This window comes from Enoplosus armatus, chromosome 3 (genome assembly GCF_043641665.1).
Source record: "Enoplosus armatus isolate fEnoArm2 chromosome 3, fEnoArm2.hap1, whole genome shotgun sequence".
Classification (NCBI taxonomy): Eukaryota; Metazoa; Chordata; class Actinopteri; order Centrarchiformes; family Enoplosidae; genus Enoplosus; species Enoplosus armatus.
The window spans coordinates 12,596,944-12,617,419 of record NC_092182.1 but is presented as its reverse complement, the minus strand read 5'-3'; the positions used below and the strand labels follow the sequence as shown (position 1 = coordinate 12,617,419).

Genomic DNA, 20,476 nt, shown 5'->3' with positions numbered 1-20,476 from the left:
TGCTTCAGAGCTGAGATTGTGGTGCGGTAACACAACATGTACTACGGTAACCATTTTACAGCCATTCAAGTTGCTCATTGCAAGTTATAGCGGAAGAACTGTGTGGGTTTGGAGGATCCTGCCAGTTGTAAACGAACCGCTACAGGGAGGCGATACGGCGAATGGAATATGGAGTGTGTAAGTTATCTTGCTAACTTGAGCTTGTAAAGATTGTTAGCTTTCTAACAAACTTCCTCCACATAGCTAACGCGGCTTTTCAAGCGTGCTAACTGTAGCAGCTAGCTAACTAGCTGATTCTTGTCAGAGTAGTGGAGTAGGCAAGCTCACTTGTTAGTAACGTTAGTCAACCATCAGAAAGGCATATTTTTCCCGTGGTGAACGTGACTGTGGTTTCAGCCCCCAGTATCAGTGTACCATCGTTAAACAAGACAGTATGCCAAATAATGTCTCACAAGGGTAACTGATGTAAAAGCCAGAGCTGAAATGGAAAGTCACATCGACTGGCTTGTTAAAGTCAACACACTGTGACGCTAACTAGCTTAATGCTAATGCTTCGCTAACGTTACTATTAGAGGTTTGTTTTAAGTAACGTTAGGCTATTCAGTTTGCACATAACAGCGACGACACTGTCTGTCAGTTTGCCAGCCAGGCTTCGTAAAATTATAGCAGTACTGTCAAATTAATCATTTGTAACGGCGGATACATAGCTTAGCTATTGATTTAACTACTGAGGAAAACAGTTGTTCTTAGCTGAAGCTCTTTGACATTTAACTAGCTGACTGTATTATACTTGTATATAGTTAGCTACCCGCAATTGAAGTCGTGATCAAAGAAGCAAAGCGTATTTTGTGTGTCATATGCCTGTACTGCACCTGTTGTTAGTGACACCTTGATGAATGCACCTTTGTAACATCCCGATAAATATGACGTTTTAAATCTTTAACATGCATGCATAGCTGACACATACAACGTCATACATAACCTTAACCATGTCAAGGGTTGTAACTACCTAACCACTAATCCTCAACATTTTAAACCATATGCCTTTGTAGTTTCACTTGGCGGGCCAATCCAGTGCTTCTGTCTTTAGCTGTGCTGGGGATTATTTAACCATGTTATGCAGGCTTTTGTAAAACAAACATTCCCTTGTTTTGGAGGTCGCCTAGACAAACTGAAATTGAATGACCTCTATCTTTTTATTTCAGCTTCCAGTAACAATTGATGATCTTGAGGGCAAAAAAGATCCGGTCATAGAAGGTAAAGGATTTACATAAATCTCATTAGACCAAATAGTGTCGTTTAAAAACAGCAAACAAGTGTCTTCAATAGTGTCTCTCTCATTCCTTCAGACCCAGAGCACAATGTGTACACCAGGTTTATGAAGTCCCACCGGTGTTACGACCTGGTACCTACCAGCTCCAAACTCGTTGTGTTTGATACATCACTTCAGGTAACACAAAAGCTTAAAGTCCTAAAAAATGAAATCTATCTCCTGTTTGCTTATTTACACTGAAACTTTTGGTGTAATTAATTTTACAGGTCAAGAAGGCATTTTTTGCTCTTGTTTCTAATGGGGTAAGAGCTGCACCTCTGTGGGACAGCAAGAAGCAGTGCTTTGTTGGTAAGGGGGATTTTCAGTTGGCACATTTTCACTCTGTGTAAGACAGAATTTAAATAAAGCACTGACTTGATGCTACTCATGTATCTCCACAGGTATGCTAACCATCACAGACTTCATTAACATCCTTCATCGCTACTACAAATCTCCATTGGTAAGATGGTAGACTCCACATTGGTTATTGTCCTTGAATCGTAAGATTAGATGCAACATATTAAATCTCAAAACTGAACTGCAGGCATTATTTTGTCATCGGTAGTGTTTTAACTCATGTTGCTGAATGTGCCCTTGCTCCTTTTTCCGTTTGTATCCATAGCTTTATTTCTTTCTTCGTTCCTCTTAAAGATGTCAACCCTTTCTCTCCTTGTAATCGTTCAGGTTCAGATATATGAGTTGGAAGAACACAAAATTGAAACATGGAGAGGTGAGAATGTTTCATGAGTATGTTAAGTAGTAGTAGTCATTTATTCTGGTAATCTTGAAGGTCTTGAACTATATTGTCTGTCCTTATTTATAATAGAGCTGTACCTTCAAGACTCTTTCAAGCCCTTGGTTAGCATATCTCCCAATGCAAGGTGAGTTTTTTTTTAGTTTTTTTTAAAATAATGCTCTGTTGGCACTATTACTTCCCATCATCATCTGGTTTAACCTGTGGAAGTAACCCTTTAAAGTTGGTACTTCGAATACTGTATGCTTATGTGTAATAACATTTCAGGAATGCCGTCTGAAATGCTCCTCCACACCTTATTCTGTTGAGTGGAATCTCTGTAAATCGAGCCAGACATCAAACCTCTACCTGAAAATTAGCTTCTCTAAATAACGTTGCTGGGAGATTTGAAGTTTTGTTTGTACCCACAATATTAATTGTATGAATGCTTCACTTAACTTACACTTAGTCATTACATTTCTTGCCTAACATTAGTAACTATCTCTTAGTAAGTTTTCCTTTCTTTTTTTTTATCTGGCTATCTTATCTCACAACATGCCATGCCCAAAATAACTCTGACCTTTGTTAACTTCTCTGTGTCGCAGTTTGTATGATGCAGTATCATCTCTGCTGAAGAACAAGATCCACAGATTGCCTGTAATCGACCCCCTGACAGGAAACACACTCTATATTCTCACACACAAGAGGATTCTCAAGTTTCTGAAGCTTTTTGTAAGTGTCTCTAGCTTCCGTCCTCACTACTACTACATTAAATATTGACCAATGCCATTGTTTTTCAGTGTTTGAGTTTGACAATAACACTGCAGATGTCTAGTACAGACTAAAGACTACTAGCTACAGTTAAGCAAACAGTATATTCTAAAACGGTTTTAAAAAGACATCCGTTCTCCTACATGTGTTAATCACATGTGCACAATCTCTTGTTATTGTTTTCAGATCTCAGAGATGCCAAAACCATCATTCTTGAGACAAACCTTAGAGGAACTCAACATCGGCACGTTCCAGAACATAGCAGTGGTCCGCACAGACACACCGCTGTACACGGCGCTGGGTATTTTTGTTGAGCAGCGAGTGTCAGCGCTGCCCGTTGTGGACGACAAAGGTATGTGGGCTTGTTGATTTTGCATTAATGACCAGAGACCTCTTGAATTCTGCATGTTTGTTTGCTGATATGCTGCCTCTCTCTTGCAGGTCGAGTGGTGGATATATACTCAAAATTTGATGTTATAGTAAGTTGTTATCTGTCATCTCACTGTATTTGTACCTTATTTCTTTTTTGCTTATGAGCAAATAAGAGTACGGCTGCAACTAACAATTATTTTATCATTATCAAAATCATTATCCAGTTTTCAAAATAATTGCAGATTCATTTTCTGTTGATTGACTAATTGATAAATCGACTAATCGTTGCACCTCCTGATATTAGTATGGTTGGGCAAAATGACAACATATATAACGTGAGACATTAGACATTTATCTACATCTCTTAACCAGATTGCCAGAAAATGTACTGTATCACTATATATATCAATATTGGGATATGCTTTCAAAGTATTTATTGTGCAATTTAAGATGAAGAAAGAAACATCTTTAACCTGAAGGACTGTGTTTATACAGAACCTGGCAGCAGAGAAGACGTACAACAACCTGGATGTGACAGTGACCAAAGCATTGCAGCACCGCTCTCAGTACTTTGAAGGAGTGCTGACCTGCCACAGGCACGAAACTCTGGAGGCCATCATCAACAGACTGGTGGAGGCTGAGGTGAGAGTCGGATGTCATTATACTTCTTGGGGCCGCTTTAACCCCTGTTGATTTTGGGTATTACTGTCCAGAGTGTAATGAAATATATGATAAACAATGTCTGAAATGTTCGTCCTCACTTTATTCTTCATTTTAAATCATAGTCCTTAATAGAGGGAGACAACAAACACTACCTGATAATTAGCTAAGGCTATAACCAGCTTTTCTCCAATTTTGCATTTAATAGAAATGTATTTATAACTTAATGAAGTCAATGCTGCTGTGTGTGTGTATAGTTACATTTTCATGTATCAATTTCCTCACACATTCTTCTGGCTGTGGTACAAATACTATTAGGTAAAAGTAACAGTGATGGCCCTCCTGTGTGTCCTTCAGGTGCACAGGCTGGTGGTGGTGGACGAGCAGGAAGTTGTGAAGGGAATTGTCTCCCTCTCAGATATTCTCCAGGCACTAGTGCTTACTGATGGAGAAGAGGGTAAGTACAGTCGTGTAGCGGTCTAAAGATTTTTGGAGCTTTCACATACAGGAAGTACTCCAGTAGTATTAAAAGCAGTGTAATCACTCACATATTTTCCTAAATATGCTCATGGTAAACTTTAAGTGATGATTTGAGTTTTCTGTCCACAGGCACAGCTTGAAGGACTCAAAGAAGGAAAGGCTACACAGTTAAGAGGATGTTGTAGAAAAGGGAGAAAAGAGAACAGACACATGAATTATGACAGTATACTAAAGTATCATTCATCTCTTGTAACCAGGTTTCCTATATTCACACATGAAGATATTAGGTTTTAGCAATATAAAAATTGTAATAACACAGGACACACAGACGCTCCTGTAAATCCAGCCAAATTCCAAGCCACGAGAGAGAGCCAAGACATGTAAAAGCACAAGAAACCTCTGAAGAGGAGCTGCATCCTCTCAGGATGACCAGGCATCATTCCCAGCTCTGTGACTGTTGATCTGCGTAGAAGAGGATCATTAATTATGACATTGATTACAAATGTATTCCCGATAATATAAATTAAGTAATCAGTTACCAGCTAAAGGAAAGCTGATTTACCTGTATTGCCTTTTGTTGGCAGCATTTCATTTCTATAATAAGGCTGGATTCTAGATGCACAAAAGCCTATGTAAAAACACTGTGTGACTTTGTCAGATCAGCAGTCGGTGTGTGTTGTTCTGGCATGTTACGACATTTGACTGAGCCCTGTTCTTTGTACATAAAAGTAGTCTGATGTTGTCAGGCTTAAATTATCTTATTATTCACCATTTAGGTCATTTGATTATTTAAATGCAGGTGGGGGTTGATTTGTAAATCTTATTTTTTTATTTTACCTTGAACAACTACACTTCCAACACTTGCAATACATATTGATGGTTATATGGTTACTGAAGTACTTGTACTGTATGTATGTGTCATACATACTGTACATACAGTATATACATACAAACACTAGCTACAAGCTAGCTTTTGTGTGAAGATTGTAAAGAGTATTTAGCTTAATTTATCATTCAAACACGAGACTTGGGAAGTTACTTTTGAAAATGATTTCAAAGATGTAAAATGAAAAAGTCTGGTCGTGGTCTGACACAAATTTCAAAATGCCAGGACTTTTGCAGATGTCAGCTTCAGGACCGGATCGTCCAAAAATATCTTTATATACAATTTAATTTAGTTTCAATTAACTGAAAAAAATTGATGTGTGTGAAGAATTCAAGGGCTCAGGTTTTAATCTGTTGTGTAGCCAGACAGCAGAGTAGCAAACCTGGACGAGCACATTAGGCTTCCAAAACAACCTCATGGTTGAATTTACTGTTAGATGACCGTTAATTGTGCTGTATTCCGTTTGTATGCAAGCTCTGGATTTTTATGGGTGTTATGTTTTGCCATTTTGTCCTGTATAACAAACTGTTTAATGGATTGTACATTTTACTTTACCTCCTGCCTGTTTTGTTACCCACATTTTGGCATTATTAGCGTTAAAAGGGATTTAGTTATTGCTTCAATGCTGCAGAAGCCCCCCAAAAAGTAACAACAAATTCTGATTCTGATTCTGAAAAGTTCACTTGAAAATTAATGGTCAAATTAACCATTTCTGTGAGTTTGTTCATTGTCTGATTTATATCCTTTTGGGGTGTTATGTTGATGTCAGTTACAGTCCGTGATGATACGTCAAAACATCAAGTCTTATATGTTCATTACAACTGTTTTCTGTTAGTTGTGTTTAGGGGACTTTATCAAAATCACTAAATACCAGCATTTACTTTCCATTTTCTGAAGGTGGTCCAGGAACATGTCACACTTCCTGTTTTGGTATATATGAAATTGAAGGTGTATAACTGTATGTAAATGCACAGTTTTTGTACTAATCTGCATTGATATTATATATAATTTAAAGGATGAGCAATAAAGGTTCTTTGAGTTTGTTTTAAATGCCATTATTGTTAAATACATACATCTTGTACATCACCTAACTTCTGTCTCAAGATGTAACTACTTTGATGAGAAAGAGATTTGCACTGCAACATTAACTTTAACTACTCATTAAACTGCATTAACTGATTTTTTTGGCCACTTGATGGCAGCGGAGACGAGTTGTAAACAACACTGACCTATGACAGTTGTGCATTTACACATCCAGCAGACACGGAGCAACATTAGGATTCTTTTGGAGTTTTAATTGTGTCCAATATTCACTCTCCTTTTAGCTCTAGTTTTGGTCTGAGGGAAATATCTGGATTTTTAGCTGCTAAATGCTCCACTAGGTTCACTAACTGCTGTTGCTGGATAGGCAGCGCAAAGTGAGGTTTTAGAGCCCTTTCTCCTTAAACAGCTGCTGGTGACAGCTAGAAACAACGCTATAAGAGCGGTGAGACTGAACCAAAACAGTAGAGGGCCTGGAAAACAAAAATGATGAGCTGAAAGAGGCTAAAACTACTGCAGTTCATCACTACAAGTGTTCCGTTTCACCAATAAGTAGTCAATGTTAATATAAAATATTTTTATAGCTGCTTTAACACTTAAAATACAAGGTTGGGGTTGGAAAAATTAAAGTAAAAGAAAGAGACACCACATAGGAAAACAATTGCATTTATTACTATATTAGAAGTTACATGATTGAAGTCCTGAAGGGGTTTTTACATGGATGCTATTGTCTCTTTGCCATGACTGGAGAGAGACCTGGGAGTTGTCACAACCTGTTCAACAATACCTAATTTCTTTGACTTACACCCCCCTATTCTTCCATAGGGATAATTGAAGCAAGGCATTAAAAACCTTCAATACTTTGTAAGGCAGAAAACATACCCCTATTGTGTATAAATATGGTTGACACTCAAACAGTAGAGCTCGCCAGTGTTTCCAGCCAAAAACCACAGCATCAAGTGTAGTCTATTCGTTCTTACAAACATCCTGTAACACTGAAACAATACAGTGCAGTGAGCGTGATTTTAAAACAAAAAGTATTGGCCAAACACATTTGCGAGACATTTCAGCATTGAGACATTTCAGTAGTATTTAGTTTCAACATTTCTTCTCCCAAAGAAAAATCAGATTATTTTTACAGTTTCCAGTCAGATGGAGTGTACGGCAACTGGTTGGCCTGATTTGTAATAATATTCTCATTTTCAGTGGTGTGATCTTAGATAAACACTAGAGGCCTTGACCAGAGATGATTCTGAGAACAATTTGGTTTTAATGCTGTGAGGTCAGTAGTAGTGCACACATGGCCTTTCAGGCTTTCATAGGAACTCACAGCATACATATATAAATAACATGGGAAAGACTATAAACAAACAGTACCTGCTGAATTTGCATACAGCTAAAGAGAAAAGTGCACCTATTTCCAGAAAACAAAATGTATACAGTGATTTCTGACAATGTTAGCTTGAAGGAAACAATCCACATACAATTTGCACATTGAGGAGGTATTGCATGGTGAACTAAAGGAGCCATGAGGGGAAACCTTGATGAAAAACCTATAATACTGCTCTGCAGTAATAGAGGGCTGTAGGAGAAAGTCAGCATAAGTAGTATGTCTGACACATATAGTAATGTTACTTCAGAGGTCAGAAAGGAGATTGGTACATAAATCTGTTTACAAATGATGTTCTTCCCATCAACCAAAAAGCCTGTATAAAAAGAAACCTAAAACACCTAAAACATGACCTAAGTGTCAACATAAAATCAAAAACAAAAAATAAATTGACTGTCATATATACACAAGTATCACCTTAAAAAGCTAGTTCATGTGCTGTAGTTATACTCAGCCAGGGGGAATGCACCCTGAGGGGAAAAGAAGATTGGACATGCTTTGAAAATATAAAAAAACATGAACATTCAGATTCCTGGAGTTAGTGTTTTTAAAAGGGATTAAAAATAAAACATTTTTGCCCCGCATTGAAGGTACAGTGTAAATAGTACTGGCGGCTGCAAAGGTTTATCTTAATGTTGTGTATACCAGCTTATCTGAGGGACTGGAGCAGCATTCACTCTCATGGCAGGTTATGGTCTGTGGGTTGATCAAGAGACAGCGGCTGCATTCACATTAGAATACTACCATTTAAATATTGTGTTTTGTAAGAAGAGTCTCAATCTGAAGCCAGCGAGTGTGTCAGCTAAGATCAAGGACAAAACATACAGTCTTAAGTCACTGGCAACTGTTGCTCTACAACACTCTACATTTAACCATCCACCCTACTGAATGCAATTTGTTTAATAATTCCTAAACGTGTATTTTGCTTAAGATGGTTCCACACAGAAAAAAGAAAAAGAAATGTGTTGATTGGTAAGCATAAGGAAAACCTGAGGTTTACAACAGCTTATGGGAGTGGCTCCAGGCAAGTGGTCCAAAGGCTAGATCATGTTTAGCAAGTTGCCCTAATGCTCCAGTGACTTGGAAGTCTCACAACACCTTGTTGAAAGTAGATGGGCTGCATTTACACAAGCTGTCTAAACTGCTTTGTACATGCTTACATGGTGATCAGCAGACAACTAAACCACACAGTCGTAGCAGGAACAGATGGATTATTCTCAGAGGGATTTCTACGCAGTTTGTGGTGTGCCTGTAGGTGGCATAGAGAAACCTGCCCAATAACCTCACAAACACCCATATATTAATAACAAGACATGGTCATCTAAACAACAGAATAAGTAAAAAATAAGTTAAAAACCCTCCAAACCCTCCTAGCATGCCCCCTTTTAAAGACAAAAAGAGCAAATGATGTTTGTTCACTACTAAGCAACTGTGATGAAAGAGACTTTGTGGAAGTATCAGCAACTGATTTTCAAAATGTTAACTGGTTAATTACATATCCTGTTATTCATTGCATACAAGTACACAGGAAATCCAAGGATCCTTGTTAGTGCGGAGTGTAGAGAGGAACAAAAAGGTTCAGGTAGGGCAGCAGTAGCTGAGGACAAGACAGGAAAGGAGTACTTGGTAGTTTGGCTGGGTAAGCGAGGTAGGGTTTGTCAGAAATCAAGTGGCTTCAAAACTGGCAGGAGTGTCTATGAAGTAATATTTTACAAAGTGCGACTCTCCATCGTATTCTCTTACTTTGTGCGTTCTTTGTAGAAGGCACGGCCCCGTCTCCTCAGTGTCCTACAGACTGGAGTCGGGTCCTGCTCAGTGCACTGCAGACTCCGCTCAGACTTTAATGTCCTCTTGAATGCTGAGCTGGGACAGGGTCTTTTTGATGCGCAGGGCGGTCAGGCGGGCAGCTCCATTAGCATACCAACACTCCCTCATGATTTTGCCCATAACCCGCAAGGCCTGGAGCAGCAGAGGGGGGAAGGATTAAGAGCTTACAATACAGTATAAATGATTATGATGATGACACAAATGTAGCTTGAGTTGTCTGCATAGTATTCAAATGTTCTTTTTAAACATCCTGTTCCTGTACAAATACTGTGTTGGCCATATCAATCCACTCATTTGGCTTGAAAATGTGAATAAAAATATGAAAGAAAAAAAAAGAAGCTTTAAATCTTATTTTCGTAGCTTTTGCCATCATTTCCAGCAGTTGTGATTTTGAACACTGTCATTGCTGAGATCTGGGAAATCCAACTAGGTATGTATTTAGAAAAAAAATAATAATAAATAAAAATAAATTATATATATATATATATATATATATATATATATATGATTCCTAGATCTCAGCATTTAACTTAATGAGTGCTATGTTATGATTATAGATGGAAATGATGACGGAAACTTAATAAATAAGACCCATGTTGTAATAAACTGGAAAGTTTGGAAAGTGCAGATCTTAAAAAACAGTAACAAGATTCTAGTTTTAATCATTCCTTTTTATACCTCGTAGCTCTGCCACCAATTTGGGATGTTGGGTCGTAGCTTTTGGTCACACACCAACTTTCTCATCTCCTCTATGGACGGGTCAGAAGGTACCAGGTCATAGTAGGGCAGCTGGTACTCTTCGTGGATACCTGATAACGCAGGACAATGTTGAGGTTAGATCAGTACTGTGATCTCACTTGTTAACACATAAAAAAAAACACAGGTTGAATATCCAGAGTGAAAACAAAAGAGCCTGACCTCCACTATTACAGCGGCGTGCAATCTCCCAGTAGACCAGCCCCAGAGCATAGATATCAGCACATTTGAACGAGTCGAAGTGTCTCATGTTGATCGTCTCATCCAGGACCTCTGGAGCCATGTACCTGTGAGACATGAAAACAATCCCAGTTTGTAATGATGCACAGAATTAAAGGATGCTCTGGGAAAGATGTCAAAGATATCTGTGAGAAAGGAGTGCATGTTGACACAGACCTCTTGGTGCCCACCCTCTGATTAGGCGCGATGTCTATGGTGTCTGTGGAAGAGTCATGACGGACAGCCAAGCCCAGGTCAGCGATGGCACAGGTGCAGTTCTTCTTCACGAGGATGTTCTTGGACTTCAGGTCTCTGTGGGCGATGCCTGGCTTTCCTAACAAAACATAAATGTACATAACAGACACCTGTGAATTCTTGTCTCTACATTTTAACTTCTTTTATGAAAAGCTGGAAACTACAACCAGTTATGCAATTTTCCTTTTTTGGCCATTAGTCTGGTTGATAAAAATAGAATTCTCTCCTCCTCTTGTGCAACAAATGTCCTCAACTGCACTTTTATTTTCCATGACGGGTAGCTAAGCAGAGGATTCAGTAGTGAACTGCTCTCAAAAACAGCCAGTAGATAATCAACACAAGTTTTCATTAGGTGGTAATTATTACCTATTTGAATTTTTCGCAGTAAATACTGTCAACCAAAGGTTGAAAGTACAGAGTTGGAAAACCATTACATTTGGAAATTCAGTGCAATTTCACCAAACTGGATTTTCACTGTCCTTTATTTTTCAACAGGTTTGGCATTTTTTAAAAATCTTTATTCATTGCATAAGCTGCCATCTTGCAATTTTTGCAAGTATTCACACACCCCTTCTAATAAAATATTCTTCAAGAACATCAATCATTTATTTTTATTATTTATTTTTCTAATAAATTATGGAGAAATTTTGTTAACCTATTTTGTTAACTACATAATTAATGTGGATAAATTCGATTTTATGACTCAATTCAATTGCATCAGTCTCGCAATAGATGGCATACAGAATACATTGTCAACATGCGAAGCCTTGTATTTCTCAATTGAAACAGTTATTTTCAGTCTCTTTTTCTTTTTACTTGTATTACTGCTTAAACTGTAGACTTTATAGTTAAAACAATTCAATGGGTTCAAAGGTAGCATTTCAGTTTAGATATACATTCAGAGAAATCACAAGTATTGTAGTACTGTGGCTACTGCCCAAACAGAGAGAATAATGTGAGGAGCAGACTTGACTTGCAAGAACCTCTGTAACTCATACTGATTAGCACAGAAACTGAAATGGTTGAACGCGATATGTGTTAGCTAGTTTATCTTCCAGGTGGGAGCGTCACCATTATATTCATTAAAAGGGGGAAGTATGCTTAAATACAAAATGCACATTTATACAAACACTACCTTGTGTTCCAAGAATCTCCATGTGCAGATGTGCAAGGCCACTGGCAGCCGACAGTGCCAGTTTGATCATCCCTTCAGTAGTGACAGAGTAGCGGTTCAGGTAGTCAAACAGAGAGCCATGCTCGTGGTAGTCGGACACCAACCACAGCTGGGTCCATGTGCCATTGTCTGGGCAAGAAACAGATAAACAGAGATAGCCAAGAAATGATAAGTTAACTTTAGAATGGTGAATTATCACACAACAAATAAAACATCATTAACCCTAAACTGTAAATTATTAATCCAGCCTTTGACTAGAAAGGGGAGCATGTTGTGATGTCACAGGTTTGCACCTTTGTTGTCAGCAGCAATAAAGCCCAGGATGTTTTCATGGCGGAGCATGATGGTCTGATAGATTTCCGCCTCACGGAACCAGGAGCGCTCCTCTCTGGATGAGAAGATCTTCACCGCCACGTCACCGCCTCTCCAACGTCCTCGCCACACCTCCCCGAAACGCCCTTTCCCAATGATCTCTTGGAGGACAATTGTTCTGGCCACAGTCCGCTGGACAAACAGAGGCAGACCTGCTCAGAGAAGATGACAGCAGAGAACAGCCATCAGCAGTCTTCTGATATAAATTTGGTCTAAAAAAGCCAAAAAACAGTGGCCTGCAGCTGTGTTATCACACTGTTCACTGACCGGAGCCTGAACCAGATGTGGACAGATCGTATATGAGGTCCTGCAGGGTCCTGTCTTTGGCCAGGTAGAGGTGGTCACAGGAGGGGTCCTCCACCTCCAGCCTTTGCCTGTGGCTGTAGGCCCTCTGGTGGTACTGATATAGGAACACACCCACCAGCAGTAGCAGACACAGCAGGAACAGTGGCCCTGCAATCACAGCGACTAGTTCCACCAGCCCCCACGTCCCACCTGGGCCGTAGCCTCCCCCCAGTCCTGACTGAGTCGTAACTGAAAGGAGCAGCAGAGAAGTAAAATGCAACACCTGGTGCTCAGTACACACATAAGACCGACTCTGTTCCCTGACATTGAACTGCTTTGTGTCCTTGAGGGATGACAGTGTAAAACTTTTGGCTAAGCAGACAATTAGAAAAGTGAGGCAAAATCTGACCCTTGCATTAACTTCTATTGATTATTCCCAGTTATTTAACAAAGAAATACTCAATTATCTACACTGAAACGCTTTTACTGTGAACAGAAAATGTACAAGGAGAGTTGAAATTATTAATTACATTACCAGCATACTAATATGTTAAATGGTCTGCTTATTCTCTCGTGACCACTCTCATATTTTTCAGCAGAGCTTTGTCTTTGTGATGCTCGTGTTGAGTGTCTCCTCAACTTCACCCTTGAAGTTATTTGTGTTTAAAATCCCTCTTGCTGGTTCTAGCATAAATCATCTTGGTATCATAATCTGTCCAAGATCACCAAATGTGGAGTCTGTGGAACGGAAAACGTTGTAGTCTTTTACTTCAATTTTTCATACAGTGTTTAGAGTATGTGAGCCAGCGACGCGAGCAGAGCAACTTCGGGTTAAAACATCAGTCACTTTGTTTACACCAGGCTGGTTAAAAGCTTCATATGAACTTGTGTTTTTTCAGTGCATGCTGGGGATGGATCACCGTCCACAATTTCCTGTCACAATAATTTCACACTGACACTCTTCTATGCAGATATTTAAGGACATGGGAAAACACCACAGGAAACACTTCTCAGGAACTATGAGTAAATGAGAAAAGTGTGTAGGAAACTCTTCACAGGCGCTGAGATGCTTTAGATAATATAGGGGCGGGTGTTAGGTGTATGGTCCTCCAGGTAAAGACATACTTTTTTTTAATAATGTATTTGCTCCAAGTTGTATGACAGACATACATTTGTGTTCATACCTATTACAAAATGAAAAAAACACTTTGTGGTAACAACAGTAAATACAACTTATCACACTGTATATGATGTGTGACACTTCACACTTGTCACCTGAGGGTACTTGGAGGTCAATGCTGTTGCAGTAGTCAGTGTAGCAGCAGTGGATGTTGAGCAAGCCCTCTGCACTGCGGCAGTAGAACGGTTGTCCGGGGGGAACAAGTTTGTCCCGTGTGATGCAGATACGGATGTGCTGCTCTTGGCCATCAATGAAGGAAGTTGAGGCCATGCAGGCTCCATCGGTCTCACACAGGGAGCCAGTCTTCTCACACTGGGCAGTGGTGCAGTTACACCACAGGGCTGCGGAGACGGAGGGGGCAGAAGAAGCAACTATTAAGCAAATATTATAGCTTGCACCTCATTTGCGAGGACTGCAAATGAATATTATGTGTACAGGCTGTGAATTTATTGTTACAAAACATCATAAGTCAGTTCTCAGCTGTACAGGAACTTACAGTACACATCATGTGCAGTAGAGGGCAGTAACAGCCAGCAGTAACTGTCATAAGCTTTAGACCTACAAACAATATGCAATATATCCTCACACGAAGCTCAAAAACATAGAGGACAACAACCAGAAATACTCTATTGTTGAACTGAACTGAACTAGAGAAGTAAGGACAGAGAGATGGGGGATGGTATTGGCGAGGACAGGAAGTAGAGGAAGTGTTAGAGGTGGGGTGGGGTGTGTTAGGGTGGCAGGGGCTTTGGGAGGATGGGTGGAGAGTTTATGTGAGGGCATGTAGGAGTAGAAGATGAAATGATCAGCTGTGACTGTCATTTGACAAACGAGAAACTGAGACTTCCTCTGTGAAATTCAGTAATGTTATTAAGACACAGACTTGATGTGACATTCCAGTAATTCTGAAAAAGCCCCCAGTGGATTCTCTGTAGAAAATGACCTTGCTAGAGTCTGTGTGCTGGATGTGTTTGTTAGAAAACCAGCACACATGCAGCTGAACTTCGTGTGCCATCCACGTCGAACAGGGGAAATTTAGAGTTAATGCATTACAACATCTTCTGTGGTACTGACTCACACAATGCAAACACCTACTTGGCAGATGCTGGTGGCCAAATGCGTGAAACAAAGCAACCACAGAAGAAATAAGGAAGATCAATGCTGACTAAACATGAAATGACATTTCAGACTTTCCATGGCTATGAATGTCACAACTCTAATCCACATTGGGCTGATTGTTTTAAACCCACAAAGGAGTCCTCAGAGGAGAAAGAATTATGTACTAGGGGATGGAAATCCTCAAACCATGCGGAAATACAGCCAAGATATTGACCACTTCAACCATGATAAAAAAAAAAGGCAATGGTAAAAAGATGTTTTCTGAATGTTTACCTCTAAAACAAAAAGTTTTCAGTGATCAAAATAAATCACAATGTAAAAAAATGTTTCCTAGAAAAGCACACAACAGTTCATATCACCACTGGAATTCAGCTGCTCGAGCACTGGGTCATCTTTGCTACAACCAGGACACAACTGGATAGAGATGCCATGTTTTACGACATGTCTTACACCCCAAGCAACAACTTTATGTTCCATACTTTTGAACACAATATGGGGAGCAGAATGAACATATCTCAATGTGCACAATACAGTGCACTGTGTGGGGGTGCAGAGGAATGTGCTGCACAGTTCAGATGAGGTTACAATGACAGAAGAAAGGAAAAGGAACAGATTCCACATTTCTTTATATCACTTCGACTAGAGGTGGGGGATTTGATGATATATACCTTGTAATTACAAAAATGTGTCAACCATTTATACTCTGGCAACTATTCCTTTAATATCTGTTTCTGTTTGACAAACACAAATTAAACAGCAACTATTTTGATAATCGACTAACCCTTTCAATCATTCTTCAAGCAAGCTTATATGAAAAACACAATTAACCAATTACTTACGAAGATAATCGAATGAAAATAAGTGTAAGTTGCAGCACTACACTTGTTTAGGTATTTATTATTAGTGGATTTACAAGATTTTTGTATCAATGTGATGAACACTGTTTTTTACAGATATCCCCATCTGATTATTTTACCTATAAACGGTTTTCAACTGAATTTCCAGGAAACATGGATGATGTATATTATTATATATATTATTAACCTGCTGTTACACTCTAATCTCTCATACACAAAATTGTATTAATTAAAAATAACACAGCAGACTCAACAGGCTCCAAATCATGATCAGACACAGATAAACTTGGAGTATTACACGATATTAACATCTGTGTATAATCTATGTTTATAGCAACATTATAAAATGACTTTAATCTCCTTACGTGTGTCTGAATGCTGTAGACATGAGATTACTAATGTCGGCATGCAAGTCATTTGAGTACATCCATTCTAACTACATCAACATTAGAGCACAGAGTCTCTGGATAACATTACTCAAAATATTTGGGACATGTTGTAGGATGAATACACAGCGGTAACAACCATCTCTTTAACTTAAATAACCATTGCTACAAAGAGCAGTCCACCTGAAGACTAGCTGTGTTTACAGCAAAATCAGTCACTGAGCTGACAGTCCACGCTACATAAACACACCTTTAACTGCGGTTTCAGACTAGCCGAACTAGTTCGACAGCGACAGATAGACGGTGAGATACCGTGTTTTGTACATTTACATGAAAGACATTTAAATAATACCCAGGTCTATACAAATGAAGGCTGACCTGGTTTCCTATCTATGGGTCAATTCAGTGTGTCGTTCGACTAAGGCTAGCTGAGCTAGCTGACGTTAGCTAGCAGCTAACTCCACATTCTTCGCCTTGACGATGGCAGCGTCACTGAGCTTATGAACAAAACAAACAGTAAGTTACTCACCCTGGCAGGTTCTGTACAGGACCGCCTGAACGGCCACGACGGCTAACGAAATCCGTAGGTTAGCCATGATCAATAAATTCCCGGTTCATCGCATTAACACATGTAGTTAGCTAACGTTAGATGTGGCGAGGCGTGATGATGACAGCTAACCAGGCTGTCAGTGCACAGGGTACAGTTTACTAACATGCTCCACCAGCAGGCAGCAGCACAGACACAGAGGACATCTATCTATCTGTCTATCTATCTATCTATATTTTAGGCATCCATTAGATTAAGGGTCCGCATCATGTGATATGCTGTAATAATGGATATGAAAGACAGTGCTTTGAGATATATGCTACAAAATGCAGACCAATACACGCATATATCATGTCACAAAGGTCACTCACAAATGGCTTTTTGTCAGCACCAGGTCCTTGCTACATTTCCTGGTCATTGGGCTCTCATTGCTGCAAGATCATCCCCAAATTTATCAGAGGCATGGAGGAAAGGCTGCTTCTGCATATATGTTTTGCCAGTATATTTCTCTCTCAACTCCTCCTGCTTCACATGCATGCTGTCAGCTGTATAAGCTGCTCTAAAAAATAGACTTAAAAACTCCTTAGAGCTGATGGAGACTCAGCAACACCTTTCACATACACAGTTATGTGATCCGTTGTTAATATGAAAATATTGACTTGTGCGGCTTTAATGAAAGAACTGAGTGATTTGAAACTTTCACTGTCCTATATTTATTTGTAATTTCAAGCAAATTGAACCCATGCACTCATAGAGTTAATAAAAACAGGAGATATCATATGAATATGTTATTGGCAGTATCAGATAATAGCAATAAAACTGAGCTAGAGGATTAAACAGATCCTCCATTGTGATACATGTTTGCTACATACTGTACAGTATTTACAACTTTTGGCAAGTTATTTCCCAAAATATCTTACAATAAATTCAACACATAAAACAATATTACATAACAAAACAAATGAGCTATGACATAGCTATGTGTGTCTATATTTACATCTTGCATAGGAGACGGGTATACAGGTATACATACAGTACAGTATGTGCCTGCCTGTCTGTGTTTTATGTGAATGATGAGGTAGATACCATAAATGCGTCTGTATCCCTGAATCTGTAAACATGGGTTTCATGAATTGTATCCTAATCATTAAAAATTTCCTTTTAGGCTTATTTGATTCTACAAATTTTGAATATATTCATGGAAAAATAAACTTTGTTTCTATCCTAACTCAAAATATATGTAATATTTGTAACAACTTTTATACTTTAGAAGCTTCAAACTCCTCCCAAAGAGTCTTTGCAGAGCTCGTTTGAGGTCCTCTGTCCTTCAGTCTTAGGAAGAAAACAATATTTACTCTCTTACCTATTTTCCCTTTAGGTAATAGGTTCAATATTTGAACATCCAAGATATTTGGTTTGAAAGTCTCCTGAATTGAACACTTTCTTAAAAAGCATCTTGTTCTCAAAACGGACGATTCGTACAACTCTATTTTGAAACTCTTAGTTTTTGGCTGTCTTGCTGTCTTTTTCTTTTCTTTTCTCCTTTTTCTCTTTCTCTGCCTTTTCTTTCTCAGCTTTCTTCTTCTCCTTCTTTTTCTCATCCTTGATCTCCTTGTACTTCCACTTGGGTGGCTCCAGAAAGCCGTTCTCTTTCTTTTTCTTCTTCTTCTTTTCTTTCTTTGGCGTTGCCTCTAAAGGCTTGCTGACATTGATCTTGGGGATGCAGCCTGAGGGGAATACGCTGTTTCTTCTCGCCATACTGCGGGAAATAAATGTAGTAGCAACTTTGGCAGAAGCCAATGAGAGGATGCTGCCTCGCCGCTCAGTTTCAACACAGCACGTTGTAGCGATGGACTCTGCAGAGTGGATTGATGGAATGATGTGTGATACTGAGCCACTGCTGTGGCACACTGACCTCTCTTCTAATTCCTCTGGGTGTTTCTTCACCAGCTCTGGCACCGCCAGGCGCCTCTTCCCCACCTCAGGGGGGCTCGTAGGGCAGAGTGGATGGCATCCAGTTGAAATTAGGGGACTGTGGACACTGGTGGTTATGCGCACCATGTGGTCCAAGCACCCATTGTCCTGGGGGTCATGAGGAAGTCTGAATCCGAATGTGTTTTTGATCCGCTGGGTAATTTTTTCCGTGGCACTCTTCTCAGCTGTGGCCTTGGCTACTCTCTCCCTGAGCTCAGGCCATTCAGGGACATAACTCTCACAGAACTGCTCAGCTTTTGGCCGCATTTTAAGGCGGCGGAGACGATGCAGAGTCTCAAAGCGACCTGTTTTCAGTGCCCAGTCCCGAGCGCATTTGCCTTTTGTGGAGTCTACTGCATGTATGTCAGCCCCTGTGAATATAGATGGTAGAGCAAAGGAATTAGGAGAGTAAGCGTTAATTTAAAAAGTTTTTCAGATCAGCAGAGAGCAGAAAGGCCTTTTTCATGACGGACATTTTGATTTGTCAGAGCAGAAAAAACACAGGTGTCGTGGATCACATTTGAGATGTCTCTATTCCAGTTTACAGGTAAATGTCCCAGTATGCCAAACCAGTGAGCCAGCATGCACACCACATTTGAATGCCATTATCCCACTGTAACATGTCAAAATGTCGTCTGTGAAAAGCCTATTGACACAGGTTTGTTCAGGTTTGGTGAGATGGCAGAAATTAGGGCTCTACAACCAAAACTATAACGTTACCAACTTTATATATGTCTTACCAACTTAAATTTACTGATATTGCAATTTCCAATGAACGATAAAGTGTCTATATTCAAATACAACGACCAGTGACATCTAATCAGAAGTTCAACCAACAAATCAGCCTATAGTCCAAATGGCAGCAGCCCTGCTGCAATGTTAAACTGTAAATTATGACTAGCAAGAGATTTTAAGAAACGTGTGCAGTCTACAAATAGCTCTGCAAGTGGCTAATCTACAACCAGCCTACAGGACTAGTAAACCAGAGATTACTGGAGGGTGTATTAAGATGTGATAATGTCCTCAGAAGGATCCCTTAAACCGGACTGGCGTCAGAGTTAGCTGCCTTCAAATATGGACAGATAAACCGTGGGCTCAGCTATTCTCACCACCAGTGCTGTAACTGTTCATTTAGGGCTGTAAGAGTTAATCAGCTAATGTCGGGTTTTAAATAAAGACCCAATAATATCATATCACAGCAGCTCATCTATGACTGCAACATTGTCAAAAGTCAAAGGTTGTTTCAGTTGTGGATGAAGAAGCTGCAAAGAATAGTTTGTAAAAGTCGGGCCTTTGAATGCCTGCAGTCCTGCGAGAAAACGGTACTATCAGGGACCTGAGCATTATCTTATATGTAAATGTAAACTAAAATTATTTTCCAAGACTTTAATGACAATAAATGAATCAGTGAATTTTGTGCCGTAAAGGTCACAGCTGTGCCTCTGCTCTTACGTACCGGCCATAACAAGGGCAGCCACAACGTCATTGCGGCCTGTCATGGCAGCCTTGATGAGGGCTGTGAAGCCTCGACAGTCCTTTATTTCAGTGTCTATACCTGGATAGTAGTTTAGGAGGTACATGACTGTGTTGATGTGACCTGGAGATAAAAACACAGAATTCAAAGATCAGGTCAGCTGTGTGTCAGAAAATGCTGAAAATCTGCTCCATCCATCCATCCATCCATCCGTTTTTCTGTAACCGCTTATCCTTTGCAGGGTCATGGGGGGCTGGAGCTAATCTCAGCTGACAAGTTTGACAGTTTTCAGTCTACAGAAGTCACATAATGCTATGTGTGATATTTGGTACTGACTAATTACACCATAATTGAGGCAGCTCAGTTGTTTGTGCTGTACTTGAACTTGACCTTTATTTTGTTTTGT

General features: G+C 39.6%; 3 protein-coding genes across 3 annotated transcripts in view; 1 reads left to right on the top strand and 2 right to left on the bottom strand.

The window, feature by feature from the left end:
* The first annotated feature begins 95 nt into the window (after positions 1-95).
* On the top strand, positions 96-6,257 carry prkag1 (protein kinase, AMP-activated, gamma 1 non-catalytic subunit). The gene is made up of 13 exons (XM_070902106.1): positions 96-177; positions 1,206-1,257; positions 1,350-1,450; positions 1,540-1,621; positions 1,714-1,772; positions 1,997-2,042; positions 2,139-2,193; positions 2,651-2,777; positions 3,003-3,168; positions 3,258-3,295; positions 3,684-3,830; positions 4,206-4,305; positions 4,458-6,257. The coding sequence occupies exons 1-13, from the start codon at positions 169-171 to the stop codon at positions 4,466-4,468; spliced, it is 993 nt and encodes a 330-aa protein (XP_070758207.1). The 5' UTR covers positions 96-168; the 3' UTR covers positions 4,469-6,257.
* A 3,221-nt stretch (positions 6,258-9,478) lies between these two features.
* Positions 9,479-16,711, bottom strand: LOC139282693 (activin receptor type-1B-like). The gene is made up of 9 exons (XM_070902527.1): positions 16,605-16,711; positions 13,809-14,054; positions 12,516-12,782; positions 12,170-12,400; positions 11,838-12,005; positions 10,625-10,781; positions 10,391-10,515; positions 10,151-10,281; positions 9,479-9,604 (listed from the first exon to the last, which is right to left on the bottom strand). Exons 1-9 carry the CDS (start codon positions 16,669-16,671, stop codon positions 9,479-9,481), a joined length of 1,518 nt encoding a protein of 505 aa, XP_070758628.1. The 5' UTR covers positions 16,672-16,711.
* Positions 16,712-18,122: 1,411 nt separating this feature from the next.
* The window catches only part of ankrd33ab (ankyrin repeat domain 33Ab), a 2,766-nt gene continuing 412 nt past the window's right edge, over positions 18,123-20,476 (bottom strand). The window contains exons 3-4 of the mRNA XM_070903049.1: positions 20,053-20,193; positions 18,123-18,967 (exon numbers count right to left, since the gene is read on the bottom strand). Coding sequence (XP_070759150.1) covers positions 18,123-18,967; positions 20,053-20,193 — 986 coding nt within the window. The remainder of the gene's footprint in view (positions 18,968-20,052; positions 20,194-20,476) is intronic.

Bases quoted from the DNA above. Each gene is read 5' to 3' on its own strand.
- LOC139282693 (XM_070902527.1), bottom strand. From the start codon at position 16,671: ATGGCTAACCTACGGATTTCGTTAGCCGTCGTGGCCGTTCAGGCGGTC. The intron at 14,055-16,604 runs GTGAGTAACTTA...CCGTCTCCGCAG, and splicing joins CCTGTACAGAACCTGCCAGG to CCCTGTGGTGTAACTGCACC. The intron at 10,516-10,624 runs GTCTGTGTCAAC...CATGTCTCACAG, and splicing joins CAGAGGGTGGGCACCAAGAG to GTACATGGCTCCAGAGGTCC.
- prkag1 (XM_070902106.1), top strand. The intron at 1,258-1,349 runs GTAAAGGATTTA...TCATTCCTTCAG, and splicing joins AAAAGATCCGGTCATAGAAG to ACCCAGAGCACAATGTGTAC. The intron at 3,831-4,205 runs GTGAGAGTCGGA...TGTGTCCTTCAG, and splicing joins ACAGACTGGTGGAGGCTGAG to GTGCACAGGCTGGTGGTGGT.